The sequence below is a fragment of the Dendrobates tinctorius genome, unplaced genomic scaffold (genome assembly GCF_039654945.1).
Source record: "Dendrobates tinctorius isolate UK_male_01 unplaced genomic scaffold, ASM3965494v1 ptg000129l, whole genome shotgun sequence".
NCBI classification, from domain to species: Eukaryota; Metazoa; Chordata; class Amphibia; order Anura; family Dendrobatidae; genus Dendrobates; species Dendrobates tinctorius.
Window position 1 is genome coordinate 30,678,595 of NW_027361797.1, and position 27,358 is coordinate 30,705,952.

The window sequence follows — 27,358 nt, forward strand, 5'->3', positions numbered from 1 at the left end:
TCTCATACATGCAAGTGAGTTAAGACTGCATGGACTGTAAGGCCCAGACCCGAGTTGCGGGAGCCACAATAATAGATTTACAGTAGGCAACTCATTGTCGGTAAAGTGGGGTTCGCCCTCAAGTTTATTAACATAACATGGAAAACCTTGCCCGACATTTATTCTTCCTCTTATTTTGCTAATAATAATATATGAAACACTTCGCATGCCAACACCAGTGCTGCAATGATGGGCATGTCCTTGTAGATCAGACAGGTGCTCATGTGCAGCAAAACCTAACTGGCTGGGACAAGGTCCTTCCATTACCACCAACAGTGACACTGAAAATAAAGGATAACGTTTCTCCTTATTCATTCTCGTCTGGACTATTGTAACTCTCTACTGATCGGCCTCCCTTTTACCAAAATCTCCCCTCTCCAATCTGTCTTGAATGCTGCAGCCAGGATCATATTCCTCACCAATCGTTATACCGATGTCTCTACCCATTGCCAGTCATTACACTGGTTACTCATCCACTCCAGAATCCAGTACAAACTTATTACCCTCACCCACAAAGCTCTCCATGGCTCAGCACCACCCTACATCTCCTCCCTTGTCTCAGCCTACCACCCTACCCGTGCCCTCCGTTCTGCTAATGACCTGAGGTTAACATCCTCAATAATCATAACCTCCCACTCCTGTCTCCAAGACTTTTCATGTGCTTCACCAATTCTTTGGAATGCACTACCCAGGTTGATACGATTAGTCCCCAATCCCCACAATTTTAAGCGTGCCCTAAAGATGCATTTGTTCAGACTGGCCTACAACCTCAATGCAATAACCTAAATATCCCTGTGTGGCCCATTCAATTTTTTTTTTTGTTACCATAATCAGGTTCCTCGCATCATGTTCTCACATGCTTTATGCATTTAATAGCCCTCTGTGTCTGTACTGTTATATACTTAGGCTGTTAACTGGTTCATGCAGCAACAGGACCACCCTATTGATACATTATGGCTGGTCCGAACAATGAAAGCAATTGTTACCATCTACCTTTTGTGTCTCCCTTTTTCCTCATAGATTGTACAGTCATAGCCAAAAGTTTAGAGAATGACACAAATATTATATTTTCACATGATCTGCTGCCCTCTGGTTTTTATGTGTGTTTGTCAGATGTTTTTATCACATACAGAAATATAATTGCAATCATATTATGAGTAGCAAAAGGTTATATTGACAGTTAGAATGAGTTAATGCAGCAAGTCAATATTTGCAGTGTTGACCCTTCTTCTTCAGGACCTCAGCAATTCTCCCTGGCATGCTCCCAATCAACTTCTGGATCAAATCCTGACTGATAGCAGTCCATTCTTGCAAAATCAATGCTTTTATTTTGTCTGAATTTGAAGGTTTTTGTTTGTCCACCCGTCTCTTGATGATTGACCACAAGTTCTCAATGGGATTAAGATCTGGGGAGTTTCCAGGCCATGGTCCCAAAATCTCTATGTTTTGTTCCCTGAACCATTTAGTTATCACCTTTGCTTTATGGCAAGGTGCTCCATCATGTTGAAAAAGGCATTGTTGATCGCCAAACTGCTCTTGGACGGTTGAGAGAAGTTGCTCTTGGAGGACATTCTGGTACCATTCTTTATTCATGGCTGTGCTTTTAGGCAAGACTGAGAGAGAGCCCATTCCCTTGGCTGAGAATCCACCCCACACATGAATGGTTTCAGGATGCTTGACAGTTGGCATGAGACAAGACTGGTGGTAGCGCTCACCTGGTCTTCTCCGAATAAGCCGTTTGCCAGATGTCCCAAACAATCGAAAAGGGGATTCATCAGAGAAAATTACTTTACCCCAGTCCTCAGCAGTCCACTCCCTGTACCTCTTGCAGAATATCAGTCTGTCCATGATGTTTTTTCTGGAGAGAAGTGGCGTCTTTGCTGCCCTCCTTGAGACCAGGCCTTGCTCCAAGAGTCTCCGCCTCACAGTGCGTGCAGATGCACTCAGACCTGCCTGCTGCCATTCCTGAGCAAGCTCTGCACTGCTGGTAGCCCGATCCCGCAGCTGAAACACTTTTAAGAGATGGTCCTGGCACTTGCTGGTCTTTCTTGGGCGCCCTGGAGCCTTTTTGGCAACAAGGGAACCTCTCTCCTTGAAGTTCTTGATGATGCGATAGATTGTTGACTGAGGTGCAATCTTTCTAGCTGCGATACTCTTCCCTGTTAGGCCATTTTTGTGCAGTGCAATGATGACTGCACGTGTTTCTTTAGAGATAACCATGGTTAACAGAAGAGAAACAATGATGCCAAGCACCAGCCTCCTTTTAAAGTGTCCAGTGGTGTCATTCTTACTTAATCATGACAGATTGATCTCCAGCCCTGTCCTCATCAACACCCACACCTGTGTGAATGGAGCAATCACTGAAACGATGTTGGCTGGTCCTTTTAAGGCAGGGCTGCAATGATGTTGAAATGTGTTTTGGGGGATAAAGTTAATTTTCTAGGCAAATATTGACTTTGCAAGTAATTGCTGTTAAGCTGATCACTCTTTATAACATTTTGGAGTATATGCAAATTGCCATTAGAAAAAATGAAGTAGTAGACTTTGTAAAAATTAATATTTGTGTCATTCTCTAAACTTTTGGCCATGACTGTAAGCTTGCGAGCAGGGCCCTCATTCCTCTTGGTATCTGTTTTGATCTATGTGTTTATTGCTATGCTATGCTGTAATGTCTTTTGTCTGAGTAAGTCCCCTCTATAATGGAAAGTCCTGCGGAAAATGTTGGCGCAATAGAAATAAAATTATTATTACTATTATTATTATGGAGAATGTAATGCCAGTGTAAGGAGACTTATAGCCCATACAATTCTCTTCTTGGAAATTAAGGATGAAGGCTGTTATCAAAGCAACCTGAGCTTCTATAACACCTCAGCAGTGCCACAGGCTGATCGCCTCCATGCCACGCTGCATGGATGCAGTAATTGATGCAAAAGGAGCCTTGACCAAGTATTGAATGCATTTACCGAACATACATTTCAGTAGGCCAACATTTCAGATTTTAAAATCATTTTTCAAGCTGGTGTTATAAAGTATTCTAATTTACTGATATAATGACTTTTGGGTTTTCATTGGCTGTAAGCCATAATCATCAACATTAACAGAAGTATACACGTGAAATAGATCACTCTGTGTAATGACTCTATATACGATTCACTTTTTGTATTGAAGAACTGAAATAAATTAACGTTTTGATGATATTCTAATATTGTGAGAAGCACCTGTAAGTTAGCATATGACACTATAAAAACCTATTTTCCAGGTTACAATTTTTCCACTCAAAAATGAAGAGTTCCATAACATATAAAAATATAGTTTTATTGAAACATATTAAAAAGTAAAGTACATAGTGTAAAGTCAAAGAAAAAGGGTACTTGAATTATAGCAGATTACGTGTCGATACAGCAAATTATATGGTTACCCTTTAAAAGACTATTGCTGCTCACAGCAAACCCCACTCCAACGTGCTCATAGTGTGTATGCAAAATGTCCCCCGCACACTTCTCCCCTGCAAAATGTCCCCTGCACACTGTCCTTCTGCAAAATATCCCCCCTCACACTGCCCTTCTCGAAAATATCTCCTCCACTGACCCTCTCCAAAACACCCTACACACACTGCACCTGTGCAAAATTTCCCCCACACTGCCCCTCTGAATAAAGTACCCCCCCACCACTGCCTTCACAAAACTGTGCCTCCTTTCACAATTGTTCCCTCCTTATGTGCCCTCACAGTAACATTAACCCCCTTCCCATTCCCACCTCATCCACAATATGGCATTAATCTTTGTCTCCTTGATGGAGCGCTTATGTCACGGGGCACTGAGGGGTAGACAGGTGATGTGGAACCGGGACCCCTGAACTGCCCCTCAAGCTAAGGAGGTGCCCTGACTTTCCTTAACTTGGGGGTACATTTGAAGGTAGTGAGGCCCAAGTCCCCGACTTGTCCCTATCTCCTGTTTAGTACTGAGCTAAACCAGCAACCCCCTCCCCAGGAGGTGAGACAGGGAATAGAGTGTACTGCACACCACCCAAAGGAAAAAGGGAAAAACACCAAAACACTTATCTTGCTCTGCTGCAGTCATCAGGCAGCAGAGTGAATCCCCGGATAAACTTTTCGCAGTGGCTCAACACCTAAGAGCCAGCTGCGGACGCCGGGCAGTCAGAGTTCACACCAGTTTCAGCAGTGGCTCTTCACCTCAGGGCCTGCTGCTCACTTCACTGTGGTTCGCATCCAAAAGGAAAATGCTGCTATTACCAACCCCTGCTCATAGACCATGTGACCCTATATAGGAAAAAGGAATGGTAAATGATCAGGGGCCAAAAGCTGCTATAACCCCACTGACCACCGGGGGAAAAAGGTAAACTAAAGAAAATATCAGATGTAATGACACTTGTGGCCACCGGGGGCAAAAACCCATATCAAGCCCCCAGAAGCCTGAAAATAAAGGTTTTCATGAGGGAACCCAGACTCTGACACGGATCCAAGAATTGGACCATGACAGCTTAAAGTTGCTGGTGCTGTCTCTGCTCCTCTGTGACACTTTGGTGCTGAGGTGCCAGCGGCAGTGTGATGATGTCAGCATCGTGCTTACCTCATCACGCCGCTGCACATCGGGGCTGTGGCTGAGGAGCGCCCAAGTCCCAAATGTATTCGCATCTGAAAAAAGAAGCGAGTGGTGGTTCCTGGATGGCTCCACAGGCTGCAGCAAAACCTTTGGCTGGCCGCAGGTGGCCTGCCAGTCATATATTGTACAGACCAGCCCTATCCTAAGGTACTAATTTAAAAATGGGGTTATGTGTTTCCTTAACGGGGTTCTCGACTACTTTGATATTATTGACCTATTTGTACAGTAAGTCAACAATATCAGATCAACGAGAGTCCAGAACACGGCAACTCCACCGATTAACTGTTCTTAAATCCGGTGGCAGTCGGATGTACAGTTGATAATGAGTGGAGCTGGAACAGCACAGCTATATACACTGTTTAGTGGCTATTGATGAGAACTACAAATCAGCTCACATTTAAAAGGATTTTCCACTACTCAGAAAACTCCTTCTCAATTACTATGTTCCCCCTCCAGTAAAATAATAACCCCCTGAATTGGCCACAGGGATCATGTGACATAACAATGTCACGTGAGACCCAGGAGAGCCTGTACCGACACCGCTGGAACAGCACCGGCAAAGGAGGTGAGTATAAGTGTTATTATTTTACTGGGGAGAATCATAGGGAATGGGAAAGGACTTGCTGAGTAATGGGCAACCTCTTTAAGTTCTCCATGTTTAAGTTCTCTTATTACAATTTACATAAGGATCATAAAATCCTTAACCCTACAAATAGGAAATATTAAAAAAAATCCAAAAAGATGCACTCACATTTCTTATTCTTTTAATAAAAAGACATAAAATGACTTCTTGCCTATAAGAAGGATATACAGTTAGGTCCATATATATTTGGACAGAGACAACATTTTTCTAATTTTGGTTCTAGACATTACCTCAATGAATTTTAAACAAAACAATTCAGATGCAGTTGAAGTTCAGACTTTCAGCTTTCATTTGAGGGTATCCACATTCAAATTGGATGAAGGGTTTAGGAGTTTCAGCTATTTAACATGTGCCACCCTGTTTTTAAAGGGACCAAAAGTAATTGGACAGATTAAATAATTGTAAATAAAATGTTCATTTCTAGTACTTGGTTGAAAACCCTTTGTTGGCAATGACTGCCTGAAGTCTTGACCTCATGGACATCACCAGACGCTGTGCTTCCTCCTTTTTGATGCTCTGCCAGGCCTTCACTGCGGTGGTTTTCAGTTGCTGTTTGTTTGTGGGCCTTTCTGTCTGAAGTTTAGTCTTTAACAAGTGAAATGCATGCTCAATTGGGTTTAGATCAGGTGACTGACTTGGCCATTCAAGAATATTCCACTTCTTTACTTTAATAAACTCCTGGGTTGCTTTGGCTTTATGTTTTGGGTCATTGTCCATCTGTAGTATGAAACAACGACCAATCAGTTTGGCTGCATTTGGCCGGATCTGAGCACACAGTATGGCTCTGAATACCTCAGAATTCATTCAGCTGCTTCTGTCTTGTGTCACATCATCAATAAACACTAGTGACCCAGTGCCACTGGCAGCCATGCATGCCCAAGCCATCACACTGCCTCCGCCGTGTTTTACAGATGATGTGGTATGCTTTGGATCATGAGCTGTACCACGCCTTCACCATACTTTTCTCTTTCCATCATTCTGGTAGAGGTTGATCTTGGTTTCATCTGTCCAAAGAATGTTCTTCCAGAACAGTGCTGGCTTTTTTAGATGTTTTTTAGCAAAGTCCAGTCTAGCCTTTTGATTCTTGATGCTTATGAGTGGCTTGCACCGTGCAGTGAACCCTCTGTATTTACTTTCATGCAGTCTTCTCTTTATGGTAGATTTGGATATTGATACACCTACCTCCTGGAGAGTGTTGTTCACTTGGTTGGCTGTTGTGAAGGGGTTTCTCTTCACCATGGAGATTATTCCGCAATCATCCACCACTGTTGTCTTCCGTGGGCGCCCAGGTCTTTTTGCATTGATGAGTTCACCAGTGCTTTCTTTCTTTCTCAGGATGTACCAAACTGTAGATTTTGCCACTCCTAATGTTGTAGCAATTTCTCAGATGGGTTTTTTCTGTTTTTGCAGCTTAAGGATGGCTTGTTTCACCTGCATGGAGAGCTCCTTTGACCGAATGTTTCCTTCACAGCAAAACCTTCCAAATGCAAGCACCACACCTCAAATCAACTCCAGGCCTTTTATCTGCTTAATTGAGAATGACATAACGAAGGGACTGCCCACACCTGTCCATGAAATAGCCTTGAAGTCAATTGTCCAATTACTTTTGGTCCCTTTAAAAACAGGGTGGCACATGTTAAGGAGCTGAAACTCCTAAACCCTTCATCCAATTTTAATGTGGATACCCTCAAATGAAAGCTGAAAGTCTGAACTTCAACTGCATCTGAATTGTTTTGTTTAAAATTCATTGTGGTAATGTCTAGAACCAAAATTAGAAAAATGTTGTCTCTGTCCAAATATATATGGACCTAACTGTACACAGGATAAATTAAATTCAATTATTGCTGTTTATTTAATAAAAAAACTAATGTAACATCTTACAACTACTATCCTCTGCCAAAGCTACAAAGCAAAATCCCTTGTAAGTATGAAACAAGAGGTTGCAGCAATACGCTGACTTGGAAGAAGCGCTTAAGGTAACAGGGGATTGGCATGTTTACACTTCACAATACAACCTCTTCTTAAGGCTGTTAAATATTAAGGGGTTAAATGGAGGCGCTCGCCCTTATTTATGGCATTATATGTTTAAAAGACTCCTCTTTCCTTCAAGTCAGCCAGCAGCCTCTCTCCTTACCCTGAGAACAGACAGCCCCTAACATAGAAGAACACGGTGCAGAAAGAGTTCCCGTCTCCTTATTTGGGCAGATGGAGTCATATCATCATAGAGGTTTTTTTTTTTTCCCTTTCTCAAGAACATGCATGGGAAGCCCCCAGCTATAACCACACAGCCAGAGAGGCTGGGAATCATATACTCCCCACTAGGGAGTAGGATGTCCCTGAGCTCCAAGCCAGATGTGGATGACAGACAATATCCTATTCCTTACAAATAGTGCAATATGTATTGGGAGAGAAGTTATATAGAGATACAATCAGGGGTGAGCGTGTCATTCGCGCAGTCGCACAGGGGTCCGAGATGTAAAGGGGCTCAATTCCACCTTCAAAGCAGCAAGCAGCTTCTGTCACAGACACATAAAGGCAGGCTGGGACTGGCCAACAGGAGAGCAGGAGAATCCTCCGGTGGGCCCCTGTGCAGAAGTATCCTCCGGTGGGTCCCTGTGCAGGAGAATCCTCCGGTGGGCCCCTGTGCAGGAGAATCCTCCGGTGGGTCCCTGTGCAGGAGTATCCTCCGGTGGGTCCCTGTGCAGGAGAGTCCTCCTATGGGTCCCTGTGCAGGAGAATCCTCCGGTGGGCCCCTGTGCAGGAGTATCCTCCGGTGGGTCCCTGTGCAGGAGAATCCTCCGGTGGGCCCCTGTGCAGGAGAATCCTCCGGTGGGCCCCTGTGCAGGAGAATCCTACGGTGGGTCCCTGTGCAGGAGAATCCTCCGGTGGGTCCCTGTGCAGGAGAATCCTCCGGTGGGCCCCTGTGCAGGAGTATCCCACTACCCTCTTATATGAGCAGTACTTGGCACAATCTATTTCAATCACTATGTACACACAATGGCAGCATCTTATTAATTTACTAATCTACCCATTTCATTGTTTTACACATTTGTGATTGACGATACTGTCACATTTGCATATAATTGAAAATTGGGGTCCTGGATTTAGTTACTGGAGGGCCCCTGGCACCCCTGTCCGACACTGAATAAAGGGCTGCGGTATGAAGGGCACATTCTGTCTGTATCCACCCCTGTATACACCACTAGATAATGTTTTATGTTTACCTACCTATGTAAAAAGTATTTATTTGTTTACCAAACATTGCTGCATCGTAATATAAATATTTACAGTAACGGTATAATGTTGACTTTGCCCATTAATGTACAGTAAATCTAAGTTTGGGGTCAGGAAAAGGAAACGGGTCTCTATAAATACAGTAAATTAATGTATGTAGATAATCAATGTATACATTAGTGTCTGTGTATGCATCAGATATGAGAAGAAAGAACAATACATGCCTTGTGCTGGTTTAGTTTTCTTTACAGGGTAAAGTTTACAGAACTTTTTTTAAACTCTTGGAAAAAAAAAGTTAGATCCAAAAATTTGCAGCGATGATGAAGTGTGCCTTCCATATCTTCTGCAATGATACAACTTCAGTAGTGTGTTCTATTCCACTGGTAAGTATTCCACTGCCTATTCTGGCAGCTGAGGGGTTACTCTCAATTCCACATCCACACTGTACTAAGGTGCACTGAACAGCCCATACCTAAGAGCAGAGGATGAGCTTCCAAGCCCTCCCTCCAGCTCTCCCCAGGCTGCATCCCTCCCACTGTGGACATGGCTCAGTCTATATAGAGGGACTGCAAACTGAAGGGGAATTTGGACTGTCCCAGCTGTGAGCTGTACAGGTTCCAGTCTCTGTCTTCAAATTCAGCCTCTGCTTAAGTAATTGGATATCTGTAAGTAGGCACTGTTGTTTTTACTATAGGATTCGGCATCATTCTTTTTACAAAATAGTGTAATGTACAAATATGTATGGAGAGAATAAGAAGCGGGCGACTCTGTGGCAGTGAATTAGTTACCAGGCATGGATGTGTCAGGGCAGTACCTGTGCTGAAGCTGAATGTGTCATATGTCATAGGGTTATCAATTATCATAGTCTGTGTTAGGTTAACCTTGCGGTTGTAAAAGTTCAACGCATCATGTGAAAGTGTCAGATTTTCAGCACAATGACGGCTTCTGTTATGGATGTCAAAGTGCAGATGACTAAGCGCAGGTAGATCTTGTATTCATTGTAGAAATAATGGCAAATTCCATTTTTTTATACCTTTTAATATTTTTTTTTAGTTTATTCTTGTTTTATTGGATTTTTGTAAAAAAACAAACAAACATAAGGTCATATATCCAAGGACAGATGTTTTTGTTACAATGTATTCACAACATATACAGAAAATAACATCACTGTTTAGATGTAGCTAAACCACAGAAAAGTCTCTTTTTCCATGCATTAGTCTTTCCAAACTTGATAAACCCTTTCATTGCCACAGCTCATACCGGGAATTCAGCATCCTTGCTTTTAATATAGGATTATCCACTATGCGAGGATGATGTTGCCTGGATAACAGGAATAGCAAGCATCGTTTGGACTCTCACTTTTACTACTTGATGTTTCACTTTACTTTCTTCGGACTGACTTTTTTCCCCGTAAAAGGTATTTGTTATGAATCATTACCATGTCTTCAGGGTAACATGACCTTATATGGGTCCACGCAAAGGACCACCGCTGGCAAACGCCTGTGAGCTCCGTGTCTTCTCATATCCTATTGATAGGCACATATTTAATATTTCAAGTCATTCTAGAAAATAATTCATATTAAATTGTATATTTATACTAAGTCAGCTCCAGATAAGAAGCTTTATATTTTTATTAAGCATTGGCATTTTAAATCTACTTATTTCCGTTTTAACCTTTCAAGGGAAATAGGACATACAGTATAAACATTAGGCTAAATTGAAGAGAAAGGATAAAGAAAAATATCTGGAACTTAAGACAAGAAGGAGAAGGTCTTGTCATTATGTTCTGTGACTTTAGGCCACCAAATATTGAAGGAAGCTGTCATTAGATTCGTGTATCCTGGTCCACGGGCAGCATAGATCAAAGCCTGGTTGTGCAATTGTAATTTCTTCAGAAACACTGCAACGTTTCAGAGTTAACCTGCTTTGAAAAGTCGAGTGGGGACTGTTGGGAGAGACCTATCATTCAATTGGAGCGGGTCAGGGACAAGTCTTCTGGGGATCATATCGGACTAGTCATATCTAACCCTATACGTATGTGTACTTAGTTACACCGCAGCGTTTTAGAGTAAAACACACCGGTGGTTCGGGTAACAAGAACCTATTGACCGTGGACTGTTAGGAGAAACCTATCAATCAACAAGAGTGAGCCAGGGACAAGTCTACTGGGGATCACGTCAGACTAGTCATGTCTAACCCTATACGTATGTGTACTTAGTTAAGCCGCAGCGTTTTAGAGTAAAACACACCAGTGGTTCGGGTAACAAGAACCTATTGACCGTGGACTGTTGGGAGAAACCTATTAATCAACAAGAGTGAGCCAGGGACAAGTCTTCTGGGGATCACATCGGACTAGTCATGTCTAACCCTATACGTATGTGTACTTAGTTACACCGCAGCGTTTTAGAGTAAAACACACCTGTGGTTCAGGTAACATGAACCTATTGACCGTGGACTGTTGGGAGAGACCTATCAATCAACAAGAGTGAGCCAGGGACAAGTCTTCTGGGGATCAAAACGGACTAGTCATGTCTAACCCGATACGTATGTGTACAAAGTTACGCCTCAGCATTTTAGAGTAAAGCACACCTGTGGTTCGGGTAGCATGAGCCTATTGACAGGTTCCCTTTAATTATGCGCTACTGCTGTAGCTCTTCTTTTTCACTGTTACTTATATAGTGCCAACATATTCCGCAGCACTGTACATAGATGTATCATCACTGACATCAGTTTCCTTTTCTCATAAGACTCACACATTTTAGTTATCCCTTGATAAAGACCCCCATAGACATTAAATAAAACTGTGGAACCCACCAAGCTTATGATCTAATGTCCATGGGGCATTCTGACTCTTCCCCATCAGATGTCAAGGGACAGAACGATCAAAGATGATGAACTCTAGTGCCTTGAGATACATGTCCTTGTCAGAGGTGTCTGCAAGTGGCTTGCTCCACACTCCCCATTGAAAATGCCCACATGCTGGGCCACGCATGCATATGTATGGGATAGCTCATAAAAGATAACTGTTGGCTAACCAACACAGGTACCTTAGGAAGCCATATTGACCAGTATCGGTCTGTTTTTGAGGCGTTTTAGATAAACTAAATCCAATCTGGTCTTTTCAAGGATTTATTAGTTTGTATCTGGAATCCACCAGAATTCCCAGTGACACATTGCTGGTTATCACCAGGGTTAGTAACTTTGTCTTTCATCTTTGTTTGTGTTTGAGCCAGACAACATACTAATATGTTTTACATTCCTCCTCTGCAGATCTGCAGATAACATTCTTATTTTCACGTCAAAGTATGGAGTAAGCTGTGCTTTGGTGGGCACTTAGTGTAATTCAAAGGGGCTTTCCAAGTGTAAGTTCCTTCCTTGCACTAATTACTGGAAAAAGTTGAATAGTAGAAATGAATTAAAGAAAAACTACAGAAGACAAAATATCTGTAAAAAACCCAGATAGTTGAAAGACTTTTTCCTCTAGGCTTTTGTTTCCTGATTTATCATGGTCTTGAAATAGTCAAACTACATCATTCATCTACACTGTATCAACCACAGCTTGGTCATAGACATCATGACCAGTAACGAGCCTTTGTAAAGATGATTGTTGCCCTCACGCTACCGAAACCAGCGTTGATTATCAGATGTAGTTTTTGGGTTAAAACCATATATAAAGTCAAATAAAATTACTTGTCATCAGAATAATAAGGAATTCTGTTCCACTAAGAGTTCCTCACAGTCACCCTAGTGATTGGGCTTTCACTTCTTCAGTAATTGGGCTTTTACTGCTTAGGTGGCATTGGCCAACTCAAGGCAGGAGTTTTTATGAAGCTTTACGTAGATAGTCCATCATCCCAAATCTGTACCCTTGTGTTTGTCATCACCTGGTCCTGTAGGCTAATTGTTTCCTTATCACTAGAACCAGGATTTTGATTCCGCTAATTACCTCCTGTACTTTTAATCTCAAGTTCTTAGCTTTCCTTCAACTGTCCTTTTTTCCTTCCTAACCACTCACTAGAATAATACACCCCCCAAAAAATCAGGATTTAGATCCATTAAATGGAAAGTTTGGGGGAATTTTATGAGAACGGACATAACGGTAAATCCTAGCTACCCTTCCTCTTCTAATGACTGAATCCTGCATGTAGTTCATGTAAAATATAATTTATTTATTGTACAAATTTGCCATGTTAGTTTGAATAAACTGAATATATAGATGATAGACTTTAGTTTTACCTTTTATTTTTATTAAGCTTCTCTTTTAACCTTTTTTTTTAGGCGACCTTTAAGTCAAAATGTCACAAAAACCACTGACCGAGGATGAGAAATTCCTATTTTTAGACAAGAACTTCATGAACAGCCCCACAGCCCAAGCAGATTGGTCGGCCAAAAAGCTGGTTTGGATTCCTTCTGAGAAACATGGATTTGAAGCTGCAAGTATCAAGGAAGAAAAAGGTGAAGAGGTTATGGTTGAATTGGAGAATGGAAAGAAATTAACCGTAGGCAAGGATGATATCCAAAAGATGAACCCTCCCAAATTCTCCAAGGTGGAGGACATGGCAGAGCTTACTTGCCTAAATGAAGCATCTGTGCTGCACAATTTAAGAGAAAGATATTTCTCCGGCCTTATCTATGTAAGTCATTGGTGATTATCTTTTTTTGTTATGTGTAGAATTACTTCATGGTGGGATCTTTGTAGATTGTGGGATCTATACATTTTGGTAAAAAAAAAAATGGGACAAAAAACGAGATATAACTGCTTTGGACCCAAAGCCCTGGTACTGAGCTGCTACTGGTCGTTTTCACTTTTATGGTATATTCTAATATAATTCTTCCGTACAATAGACATTCCCTCTCTCCTAAATCAGACAAATTTTGGTATTTGGTCAATGGCACAAATAGTAAAAGAGCACATAGCAAACATAACAACTCGGGGCTGGTTCATAGTACTAGAACTTTCACGTCCTCCCCCAATTCCACCGATCTGTAGAATGTGGCTCTATGGAGCCCTTCAGATGTGAAGCGCATCCTTTTATATTTTATTTTTTTTTATACTGTAACCGAGCACATCGCCGGAGCGAACATGTGCATGGTCATTCTCAACTTCAGAGCCCCCATTATCAGGAAAAGTGGAAGTCCCAGCAGTCAGAACCCAACAATTGGGAAGTTTGTCTCTATCCTGTGGATATGGGATAACTTTCAAACTTGGCACTAACCCTTTAAAAGCTATAGAAAAATGTATGGCAATCATGGATTTCATGCTCCGCTGCCCGACTGCAATTGGGAGACGTCATCAATGAACCGACCAGACTCAATAAATTTTAGTGCCAAGTAACGAAAGGGGGAATGTTGCTTGATGAAGGGGTTTTCCTTAACCCCTTAATGTCCAATGACGGACACAGCATCAAAGCCGGGACATGTCAGCTGTTATGAACAGCTGACATGTGCCTGCAATAGGCGCGAGCGGAATCGCCGTCCGCCCGCGCCTATTAACTAGTTAAATCCTGCTGTCAAAGCTGACAGCGGGCATTTAAATAGCATTTCCGGCCGCCGGGCCGGAAATGACCTCATCGACGACCCTCGTCACGTGATCGGGGGTCGGCGTCATGTTGTCTGGACAACCAGAGGTCTCTATGAGACCTCTATGGTTGTTCCAGGCATATGGCTTTCAGCGTCATCCGGTGGTCGGCGCTGAAAGCACAGCAGTAAATCTGCTACATATGGGCGGTCTGCTCATCGCCCATCTGTAGCAGAGCCGATCGGGTTGCGCTTGCTTCTAGCCTCCTATGGAGGCTATTGAAGCATGCCAAAAGTAAAAAAAAAAAAAAGTTTAAAAATAAAAAAAATTAAAAAAACCTAAAAGTTCAAATCACCCCCCTTTCGCCCCAATCAAAATAAAACAGTAAAAAAAAATCCCACATACACATATTAGGTATCGCCGCGTTCAGAATCGCCCGATCTATCAATAAAAAAAAGCATTGACCTGATCGCTAAACGGCATAGCGAGAAAAAAATTCAAAACACCAGAATTACGTTTTTTTGGTCGCCAAGACATTGCATCAAAATGCAATAACGGGCGATCAAAAGAATGTATCTGCACAAAAGTGGTATCATTAAAAATTTCAGCCTGGCACGGAAAAAATAAGCCCTCACTCGACCCCAGATCATGAAAAATGGAGACGCTACGGGTCTCGTAAAATTGCGCACATTTTTTTTTTCTTTTAGCAAACTTTGGAATTTTTTTTCACCACTTAGATAAAAGAGGACATAGACATGTTTGGTGTCTATGAACTCGTAATGACCTGGAGAATCATAATGGCAGGTGAGATTTAGCATCTAGTGAACCTAGCAAAAAAGCCAAGCAAAAAACAAGTGTGGGATTGCACTTTTTTTGCAATTTCACCACACTTGGAATTTTTTTCCCGCTTTCGAGTATACGACATGGTAAAACCAATGGTGTCATTTAAAAGTACAACTCGTCCTGCAAAAAATAAGCCCTCACATGGCCATATAGACGGAAAAATAAAAAAGTTATGGCTCTGCAAAGAAGGGGAGGGAAAAATGAAAATGCAAAACCAAAAATACCCCTGGTCGTTAAGGGGTTAAGTGGCTTGTTTTTGATCATAAAATAGATCAGCAATCCTGTTCTTATGTCTTCTATATATGTGATTATTGGTATAGTTGTCTTTCTTGTTGCCTGAACTGAAAAGGCCCCCATTCACATTAGGCTAAAGTTGACCGAACCCGCCGATATCAGCGCTCTCCTCCGACAGTCTAATTTGTATAGAGGCCTCCCAACTCTTTCCAGACAGATAATGTTGGGGGACATAAGGACCCGGCATGTCTGCTTTCACACTGATGATCCTTTTGTTCTCGACAACATGAGATGTCTAGTAGCAAATGTCTCATAGAGAACACAGGAGCGCTCAGCCGACCTACTGCTCCTCTGTACGGAGGTGCCTGGAGAGGTAGTTGGTGTACGAACGATCGGTTCAACCTTTATTTGGCCGGCAACTGTCTAATGTCTGTGAGGCTCCAAACTCAGTCGTGGACTTCTATAGTCCGACGTAAGCTTTAGTTTATTTTTACATTTTGTATAAGAACTAACAGCAACCAATGAGATAAAACACGGGAGGGATGTTTAAAGGGGTATTCCCATCTCTAAGATCCTATCCCAGTATGTAGTCAGTATAAGAATAACGATATCAAATACCTTCAATTAGAAATGCAGTATAGTTTTTCTGATTCCCTATGTCTCTTTTCTCATGTGCAGGCATTGCAGGACCGTAGGTATCTATGATTACGACCACTGATATGACAGTTAGCTAGTTGCTAATGGTCGTAACCATGGATACCTAAGGTCCTGCACATGAGGAAAAAGACATAGTGAATCAGAAAAACTATACTACATTTCTAATTGAAGGGATTTGCAATTATTATTATTACTACACTTACTACATATTGGGATAGGATTTTGGCGATGGGAATACCCCTTTAAGTACAGGTTAACCTATAAATGTTTTTTTTAGAGTGAACATAGGAGAACATACAAACACTATGAAGATGTTGCATTAATCCAATATAAACCCTTGACCTCTCGTTCTGTAATATAAGAGTGCAAGCCACTAAGTCACCCATATTCATAAGAACATTTTACTATCTTTTCTACATCTCTACATCTTCCATGTCTTTTTCACATTTCCACATATTTGTTAATAGAAAGTAAGTGAGGGTCATTGACATCCATTCTCTGGGCACTGTTGACATCTGTTGATCCGTCGTCCGCCCGGGTAAAAGGGCAGCTGAGTGGTCTAATACACACATGCTGTGACCAGGGTTGTGCCTGTATCTGTATAGTCCAAAGAGGGGAGCGCATTCGCTGCCTCCAGCTTTTCTTGGCTGTTTCTGCCAGACCTAAAGACAGTGAATGTAGCCACAGGACGCATCCTCGACCACCGCAAAACTCCTACTCACTGGAGTCATCCAGTCATTAGATATGAAAAGTTTGGGACCTCAGGGGCCGTCCCAAGTCATGTAAATACCAATAAGTGTAACAATGTATTTCCCAGCAAAATTACACATCTGATCCTCATTTCATGTTCAGTAGCTATGTTCATCTAGTTTTTGCCTGTGTTCAAAGTCTAGTTTTGTCCACATGGCACAATGGTCATGTTATATAGCATGAAAGCATAGTCGATAGCAATTGTTGCAGTTCAGCTTTCTTGTAGTCGCTTGGTTAAACACAGGAACAGGGTTTCAATGTCAAACAAAACAAACTTTATTTTCTTTCAGAAACTTTACAGCTCCAAAATGAAAGCAGCCTTTCTTCAGCAGAAATGAATAGCACAAACAGTCCTTTCTTCCGCAATATAAATGGGATGGTCTTACCCAGGTGTGGGCAACTAATTTTCTCAAGGGGCCACATGAGAGACAGTGAGTGTTGTGGAGGGCTGAACCAATAGGCTGAAATTAATTCTGCTCAATGTTAATATTAACATATTAATTATAATTATATTAATTGTATAATTCAGTTTTGAGCAGAATTAAGCATGCTGACATCCTTCTATATATCTAATAAGCCTGCACACAGCCCCCCTATATAACGTATAAGCCTACACACAGCCCCTATATACAGTAAGAGCCCCAACAAACCCCCTTTATACAGTATGAGCCCCCACATAGCCTCCAATATACAGCATGAGCCCCCACATAGCCTCCAATATACAGTATGAACCACCACATAATCTCCAATGTACAGCATGAGCCTCCACTTAGCTTCCCATTTACAGCATAATCCCCCACATAGTCTCACAGATACAGCATGAGCCCCACACAGCCTCTAATATACATATTCCGCTCCACATAACTCCTCCCATATACAGCAAGAACCCTACGTAGCCTCCCTTTATATAGTGTGAGCATCACATAGCCTCCCATATGCAACATGAGCCCAACAAAGCCTCCCATATACAGCATGAGACCCACATAGCTTCCCATATACAAGGTAAACCCCGTATAGCCTCCCATATACATAGTGAGCCCCCCACACAGCCCCCTATATGCATACATACATCCCATACACATGAAAAAAAAATCACTGCATACTCACCTTGCTCTTGTTTCCCCAGCACTCTGCCTCTGCTTTCTCTGATGCACTGACTCCAGCTGCCCCTCTTCCACCAATTTATTAACCTCTGTCTGCATCCCCAGGATGCGGATAGCGGTGACGGCGGGTGATAGCAGGTGGCGGCGGATGGACGTCGGGTAGGGGAGGCATGGTGTGGTCCATGGGCCACTGTCTCTGCCCTTTGGCTGTCTTTCCACGGGCCGGACAAGAACACCTAGATGACTGGATGTGGCCCACAGGCCACAGTTTTCCCGGGTCTGGTCTTTCCAATCTCGGTGTTGCCATCAGTAGCAGCTAAAGCAGTTTAAATGCTTTCACCAACAAAAACACCTCTGTTCACCTCCAGCAGAACTCACCCTCTGAGCTGTCTCAGCTGCTTATCATTCAGCTTGTAAGACCCGGACTGTAGTATGGGAATGACCTTTTCCACTCAGGCTCTTTTGGCCACTCCTTAATCCCCTACCTAAAATCCACTTAAGCAAACTACTCAGTAACCTAGTGTTACTGGTACAGACTTCCTGGGATTTATGTCACCAATGCCAGCCACCTTGGTGACACATACACAGTATCAACCACTTTTCCTGAGTCTCTCTTTCACGGTATATGCTAAAACTATAATGCTGGATGACGAGATTATTGTTTATCCAATGTCTTGAAATGTATTGCGTATGTAAATCAAAAGAACTCTTCTGTCATTTTATGCCTGGATGTTGCTGCCCAATCTGATCAACCAAGGTCAAACCCCCCAATCATAATAAATGGGGGTACGAGAGTTGAGAACCACACATACTTTATGGTCCATACATGAGGTCTTTAAACTAATTAAGCCCAAACAAGTAAATTCTTATTCTTTGACCCTGTGGGTCAGCTGTAGCATTGTCTAGACTTTTATATTGATACTTAATGAGACTTGTGGCCAGATACAAGAATACATGCTTCTGTGGACATAATGATTTTTGGAGGTGAATTACCCTAAATTAACTAAATTTTGTAAGACAACACAGACGTTTCTTTATTACTAACATTCATGTTTCCAAACGGGCTCTATTTCAGGAATGTATTTTGCACTTAATGATGATAATAATTAGCAATTAAACTCCCTTTGGAGTCCAAAAATTGGGAGAACAATGAAACTGAATTCTAGTTGTGTTTGTATGGTACTACGGTGTAATAAAAGCCTGGAATGTAATTTAGGACCATTGTTAAATTGTTAAAAGAGTTGTCCGGGCATAGGTAATTGATGATCTATCTACAGGATAGCGCATTAAGAGCAGATTGGTGATGGTCCAACACCCGGCGCAAACAATGATCAAGTGTGTAAGCACTTTGAATGCACCTCCATCCAATGTGTAGCAGCCACTATCGGACGTTGATGGCTCCTGCTGTTTTGCAGTAGCTGGGAATGGCTGGCCCTGGCCTCCACACTTTGAATGGAGCTGCAATGTATGGATCAGCTCCTTTCAACGTTTTTACAACCAGCAGCCGCTGGGGCAAAAAATGTCTAAATGGTGGGAACCATCATCTGATTTAGAGAGATTTAGGAAACACTGCAAAGGATAAGGTATGCAAATTAGCTCCAACAAAACTTTCTCTCTCCCTTTCGAAAGAATCTGTCTTAAAAGTCAATGTCTGGCCATTTACTGAGCCTTGCCACATGACTAATGACATTTGACCAAACAGGAGTGTTATCCAAAAGGAAAATACACCCATCTGCAGACCACTGTTTCAGAGTTTTTGCCTCTCCTGAGAACAGAGCAAGGTACTGGTTGGTAAAGGGTCTTTGATAGAGGTCTAGCAGAGTACTGCTTTTATCTTGTGGAGACCGCTAACTTTTATTGAGCTAGCCCATGCTCTCTGGAAAAAAAATAAGTATATGCTTATAATTTTCCCTAGAAAGTTCAAAGGGTAAAGTTTCTTCTAGTAGAGAGCGCCAAGTTGGCATAGAAGACTTATAGTCCACGCAGTGCTCCCCTGGGAATTGAAATGTCTTTTTTTTAGGAATAAGACCACTTTTGTCCGTGGAGTATGACTGGTATTGCATCCCATCCACGTTAAGGTAAATGGAACTAAACTGCAAAACGAGATTCTACTACATGATTATCTTCGAATCTGATGAGATACTCAAAAAGTTACATATTGCCAGTCCATCTACATGATATTTATTTTAAGACCACAATGGATGAAATTGCTTATGGTCTACATAGTAGGAAGATTTATAGATATACACACTGGGAAACATAGTGGAAGAGGTTTTAGACAACCTGTCAATTGAAAAAGGTCCAGCCTACGGTATGAAATGGCATAGTCAGATAACAGCTAAAAGTAGCCATAAGTAAGGGTGGCCTCTTATTACATATTGTCAAGCTCTTAGTACAGTAAAGTTGAGGCTCTAATGGGGAATAATGGTAATTTTTTATTAATGAGCTAATCTAGTGTCCATATACAGAGGACCATTGAATGCCGAATCCGGAGGCTATACAGCTATATATAATACATGTTGTGAGCTGTAATCCCATGCTCAGGAATGAAGACTGTCTGTTCAGAATTCCCCTTTGCCAGAATGGGCACATCTAGTCTGCCAAGTCACCTGGGTGAAGACTTGTCTGTGAATTAGGCTCTAAGTGCATATACTGACATGCCCGACATTTCATCAAGTACAATAGTATGTCCAAAAGGCAAATTAAATCCAAGACATATCTTCTCACACTGCAGACAAGCTTAACTGGCCATGAAATGAGTTTTCTTGGATTGTCAGTACAAGCGGTAGGAAGGGTTTCCGCAGGAAGGATCTAGTAGAATTACATCATTGAGCACTATATATATATATATATATATATATATATATGTCTCACTTAGTCATTCAGCCTTACCTTAATAATACAAGGTTGAAGATTACTTGTAGATTATGTATACTATATTGAATAAGGAATATATATGGAATAATATTATATGGAATATACTGTATAGTGTATATATATATAATATAGAAACACCTGCAAATCTACTGACACTTATGACCATGGGCCAATTAATTACTCAATCAGCGATGGGACTAAGTTTTTCCTACTAATTTAACTTTTATGTAACACACATGCAGATACGTATATACATATCTAAAACACAATATATAGTTGCAAGTTTTGTACAATGATACACTTAAATGACGTCTGGTCCTCCCAAAATGCCAATTAAACTAAACAAACATTAACACAGGAGACTTAGCCCTATAAAAAAAACTCATACCCAGTGTATACAGTTTAAATTAATATTTTATGTCAGTTTTTTTAATATGCAAATAAGGGCGGATTGGTGCACCCTTGGTGTATCCTCTGCACCATTATGAACCTCCTATTTGCATATTAAAGCCAGTCCCTTATTTTGCTTGACAGTGCTCCATTGGTAAGAGCAAATGCTGTCTAATCAGTTTGAGGGTCTACATCTGTGCACTGACACTGGTAGGGCATAGCGGTGTAAGTGTTGGTGCGCACACACTAAGGCTGTTGATGTGCTCTGATGCTTGGTTCCTGCCTGTACATTGTCCTAAGTCACCTTTTAGGCTATGGATGGTTATATGATGCTATGAGTTTATTGTTACAGATGCGTGTTACGTGCTCCAGTGTCTGCTGGTATTATTACGTTAAGACTGTTAACACCCTTATTCCTATGCCACAGATCCCTGACCCAACTTGTATTTCCTGATAGAGGAGATAAGACATTTTCTATCTCAATTGTTTGTTAAAATTAAGTAAGAGAGAACAAAGATGCTCATTGTTGTAAAGCAAGACAAGACCTGATGGCTGATGTCCTGGTATGTATGTGAGAGTATGTGTATGATGATGGGTACAAAAGTTGTCCACTAAAGAGGCGTTCTACAAAAATAATCATCTTGCATTGGCAAAATTTGTGGCAAGTACCACTTTTGATTTGACGTCAGCACATTACAGAGGACCTCTCACCAGGTCAACAGTGTCAAGGTTTTGTTTTATTCCTGTTTCTCCTTAGTATTCCATTGTTTTCTTCTTTTTAATCCACCATTCAGTTCCATGTTGTTTTCTTTTTTAAAAATCACCATACAGTCACAGAGATATGGGCCTTTTTATTGAGTGCTAATATTTATAGTTTTTAGCGAGGAGATGTTGTTCACAGCCTAATTAATTCGCACCTCACAACCTGTGCACTCGACCCCATCCCATCCCACCTCCTCCCCAACCTCACCACCACACTTATCCCATCCCTAACTCACCTCTTCATCCTATCGCTAACGTCCGGTACCTTCCCTTCTGCTTTTAAACATGCCACAATCACGCCTATCCTTAAAAAGCCAACCCTCGACCCAACCACTATGTCCAGCTATCGCCCAATATCGCTGCTCCCATTCGCTTACAAACTCCTGGAGTTGCACGTCCACGCTGAACTTTCCTCCCACCTCTCATCTAACTTGCTCTTTGACAATCTACAATCTGGTTTCCGCCCTCATCACTCCACTGAGACAGCCCTGACCAAAATTACTAACGACCTACTTACAGCCAAAGCAAATGGACAATACTCTATACTCCTGCTTCTAGACCTGTCCTCTGCATTCGACACAGTTGACCACTGCCTCCTACTACAGATCCTCTCCTCCTTCGGCATCAAAGACCTCGCCCTATCCTGGATTTCCTCATACCTCTCAAACTGCACATTCAGCGTCTCCCACTCCCACACTACCTCCTCATCCCACCCTCTCTCTGTTGGAGTCCCCCAAGGCTGTGTTCTAGGACCCTTACTCTTCTCAATTTATACCTTTGGCCTGGGTCAACTCATAAAGTCCCATGGATTCCAGTACCACGTTTATGCTGACGACACTCAGATCTACCTCTCTGGCCCAAACGTCACCTCTCTGCTGTCCAGAATCCCGGAGTGTCTATCAGCCATATCCTCCTTCTTCTCCTCTCGCTTCCTCAAGCTCAATGTGGACAAATCCGAACTCATCATCTTTCCTCCATCTCACAGATCTTCCTTATCTGACCTATCGATCACAATTAATGACAACATGCTTTCTCCAGTACCGAAAGTCCGCTGCCTCGGAGTAACCCTTGACTCTGCCCTGTCCTTCAAACCACACATCCAAGCTCTTTCTACCTCCTGTTACCTCCAGCTCAAAAATATTCCCAGAATCCGTCCTTTCCCCAACCCTCAATCTACTAAAATGCTTGTGCACGCCCTCATCATCTCCCGTCTCGATTATTGCAACATCCTTTTCTGTGGTCTCCCTGCTAACACCTTCGCACCTCTCCAGTCCATCCTTAACTCTGCTGCCCGACTAATCCATCTCTCTCCTCGCTACTTCTCCACTTCTCCCCTCTGCAAATCTCTTCACTGGCTTCCATTCCCTCAGCATATCCAGATCAAATTACTAATACTGACCTACAAGGCCATCTATAACTTGTCTAGCCCATATGTCTCTGAACTAATACTCCGATACCTTCCCTCATGTAATCTCCGATCCTTCCAAGACCTCCTCTCCTCCACACTTATTCGCTCCTCACCCAACCGCCTCCAAGACTTCTCCCGAATTGCCTCCATCCTCTGGAATTCTTTGCCCCAACATGTCCGACTATCAACCACATTCGGATCCTTCAGACGAAACCTGAAAACCCACCTCTTCAAGAAAGCCTACAGCCTGCAATGACCCCACTACCTCCTCACCACTACTGGAGATATCACCTCAACCAACACCGGAACTGCTGCAACCCCCCAACCAAATGTCTCCTTCCCCACCATCCTGTAGCATGTAAGCCCGAAAAGGCAGGGTCCTCTCCCCTCTGTATCAGTCTGTCCTTGTAAGTTTTTTTACTGTAAGTGATATCTGTAATTTCATAGAATCATAGAATCGTAGAGTTGGAAGGGACCTCCTGGGCCATCTGGTCCAACCCCCTGCTCAAAGCAGGATTCGCTAAATCATCCCAGTCAGATGTCTGTCCAGCCTCTGTTTGAAGACTTCCATTGAAGGAGAACTCACCACTTCTCGTGGCAGCCTGTTCCACTCATTGATCACTCTAACTGTCAAAAAGTTTTTTCTAATATCTAATCTGTGTCTCTTCCCATTCAGTTTCATCCCATTGCTTCTAGTTCTTTCCTTGTGCAAATGAGAATAAAGTTGATCCTTCTACAATGTGACAGCCCTTTAGATATTTGTAGACAGCTATTAAGTCTCCTCTCAGTCTTCTCTTTTGCAAACTAAACATTCCCAAATCCTGCAACCTTTCCTCATAAGACAGGGTTTGCAGACCGGTCACCATTCTGGCCGCTCTTTTCTGAACTTGCTCCAGTTTGTTGATGTCTTTTTTAAAATGTGGTGCCCAAAACTGGACACAATATTCCAGATGAGGTCTGACCAAAGAGGAGTAGAGGGAAATAATGACTTCACGTGATCTAGACTGTATGCTTCTGTTAATACATCCTAGAATTGCATTTGCCTTTTTTGCTGCTGCATCACACTGTTGACTCATATTCAGTCTGTGATCTATTAGTATACCCAAGTCTTTTTCACATGTGCTGTCACTTAGCCCTATTCCTCCCATTCTATATATGCTTTTTTCATTTTTATTGCCCAGATGTAGTACTTTGCATTTCTCCCTGTTAAAAACCATTCTGTTAGTTGCTGCCCACTTCTCCAGTTTATTTAAATCTTTTTGAATCCTCTCTCTCTCTTCTCTAGTATTAGCTATCCCTCCTAGCTTTGTGTCATCAGCAAATTTAATCAGTTTACCCTCAATTCCTTCATCTAAATCGTTGATAAAGATGTTGAACAATACAGGGCCCAGGACAGAGCCCTGTGGTACCCCACTTGAGACATTCTTCCAACTGGATGTGCAGCCATTTACGACCACTCTTTGGGTCCGATCACTAAGCCAGTTATGAATCCACCTAACAGTTGCCTTGTCCATTCCATACTTAGTCATTTTTTCAATAAGGATTGTATGAGAGACTTTGTCAAATGCTTTGCTGAAGTCAAGATATACTATATCTACAGCATTTCCTTGATCCACCCAATCAGTGATACCGTCATAGAAGGAAATTAAGTTAGTCTGACATGACTTATTAGTTAGAAACCCATGCTGACTCTGTTTAATCACTTCATTCTTATCCAGGTATTGACATACATGTTGTTTAATAATTTGTTCAAAGATCTTTCCTGGTATAGAAGTCAGACTCACCGGCCTATAGTTGCCTGGGTCCACCTTCTTCCCCTTTTTGAAGATAGGAACAACATTTGCTCTTCTCCAGTCTTCTGGCACTTCTCCTGTTCTCCAAGAATTTTCAAAGATTATGGAGAGGGGTTCAAAAATTTCTTCTGCTATCTCCTTCAGTACTCTGGGGTGTAATTCATCTGGACCTGGAGACTTGAATTCATTTAGGTTAGCTAAGTGTTTCCTCACTATCTTTCTGTTTATAGATATCCTGGATTCTTCTATTCCCTTAATAGGACAGTGAATAACAGTTGATGTTGCATTTCCTTTCTGAGAGAAAACAGATGCAAAATAGGAATTTAAAAGTTCAGCCTTCTCAACATCCTGTCTTACCATTTCATCATTTTCATCCTGTAAAAATCCTATAGCATCTTTGACTTTTCTTTTACTTTTCTTTGTATGTAACCCCTTCTTATGTACAGCACCATGGAATCAATGGTGCTATATAAATAAATACCGTAATAATAATTATGCAAAACACCCCAATAACACGCCCCATAGGATCCTGTGAGTCACACCCTCCTGTAAAGGTCATAGAAATAGGAGTAAATAAGAGTCCCATATCTTTGGAACTGTATCACAGATTTAAAAAAAAACAAAAAAAAACAGAAAACTGAGGGGAGCAATAAAGCAAAATCTGGCCTCTCTTGATGTTGTGACAGGTCCTCTTTAAATACTCTCATCCTTAACCATGAAACATGCCCACCCAGACCTTGAACAAGCAAGTGATGCTGTCACATCTACTGTACCTTCCATGACTCTAATCTCTGCCCCTCACACACATTCAGTCGGCTGGACTTCTGTTTGACTTTCGCGACTAACCAGGCCCAACACATTCTCCACACATTTGAGTTCACCCTGCCATGAAGCTAGTAAATACCTGAAACATTATAATGAATAGGATGGGATGACTTGATCTTTGACCTCTCTTCGGTAAGAAATGGTCTACCACTAATTTGTCCTCCAACCTACCTATTACTAATAACTGCTTTCCATTTATTTTTCCATTTCCTGCTGTTTGTCTATGTTCTCTCCTTCAGCAGATAGACAAAAGGTCACCTCTCCCTGAATCATTCTGGGACCTTGCGGCAATTTTATCTAAATCACTACTGGGTCGCCCTCCCAGGGCTGTGGGGTACTCGGTACCGGGCCCGATGAGCTTCAGTAGGAGATGTCACGGCAGCTGGGACCCGGCCCGTGGCCCTGGGCACCTATTATAAAGGGGGGGTTGTTGCAGTGTGCTTATGGTTGTGAAAGTTTATGTGGTGTGTGGCAATGGAGATGTAAGCCGACGCTGCAGACAGATCCTCTGGGACTGATGGTGTGGTGCAGCAGTGATGTTATAGCCCTCCACAGGCAGGGCTGTAGTCCCAGAGCAGTGTAGGTGAAGTGACACTTAGATGGTGTAGTGTCAGGCGCAGGGGATGTAGCAGTGCTGGGCAGGTTGGCGGAGAAATAAGTGGAGGACACCAGGGCATGTAGCTCCAAAGCTTTACTCACAGTCTGTTGCAGGTACAGGTGCCCACATCCGTGCCGTGTCAGGAGCTCAGCCATCTTCCAGGCAAGATGAAGTATTCCTTTCCAACACTCCGCCAACATATGTGCCTTTTCTGAACGTCTCCTCTTATAGCGCCTTTGAATGAAGTACTCCTAGTACTGAGTTACACTGGAATTCCTCCTGTCAGATGTTCCTATGAACTCTACTTGTACGGCAGACAGCTGTAGCCTGCTTCGGTGACTCCTGGCTACTAAGTCCCGGCTCACTCTTATGTTGCTGTTGTGCCCTCAAGTCTTGTGTGGGAATAAAGTCGTCACTACTTCTATTCCTCCGGTGTCTGCTGCAGGACCATTAGTATGCGTACAACCTCGGGGACCGGGCCCCGGCCTTGCGCTTAGAACTTGAGAAGGGCTCTCCTCTAACCCTAGTCCTTGTTCTCTTATTCTCCTCACGTTCCGTGCTAATCCTTCTTCCCAATGGAGAATCAAGCTTCCTTTCTCTGTCTCTTTCCTGTGCCAGCAGACCCAGATCACTGTGGCCTGCTGTAGCACTTCCTTCTTCCATCCCTCTCCTGGGGATCTTCTCTGTCTCACTCTCTGCCCTTCTACATCTTCACTCACTGACTGAATGAATGACTGACTGACTGACTCAACTCTTCCCGATCTTTTATGTAAACTAAACTCCACCCACCTCCCAGCACGTTTCGTGTTCCAAACAGGGAGCCACCAATGGGTGCTATGCTACACTCCAAGCAGGGAGCCGCCGAAGGTGCTTTGCTACACTACTTTGTGGTGTGGGGTACAAGTGTTGGAGTGTGGTCAGGTGTCTCCACCTTACCTGGATGATGGGGTTCCACACCTCAGGAGGAGGTGCAGTACCTCTGTGACGACTGAACCCTCAGGGGCGCCACACTACTACTCCTCCAACTGCATGCTATGTGCCAAGGATTCCCTGGACTCCTCT

General features: G+C 42.5%; 1 protein-coding gene across 2 annotated transcripts in view; it reads left to right on the forward strand.

Moving 5' to 3' along the window:
* The first annotated feature begins 9,067 nt into the window (after positions 1-9,067).
* MYH11 (myosin heavy chain 11) overlaps positions 9,068-27,358 on the forward strand; it is a 132,549-nt gene continuing 114,258 nt past the window's right edge. For both annotated transcript variants that reach the window (XM_073542911.1, XM_073542912.1), the window contains exons 1-2: positions 9,068-9,203; positions 12,817-13,172. In XM_073542911.1, coding sequence (XP_073399012.1) covers positions 12,834-13,172 — 339 coding nt within the window. In that variant the 5' untranslated portion in view covers positions 9,068-9,203; positions 12,817-12,833. The remainder of the gene's footprint in view (positions 9,204-12,816; positions 13,173-27,358) is intronic.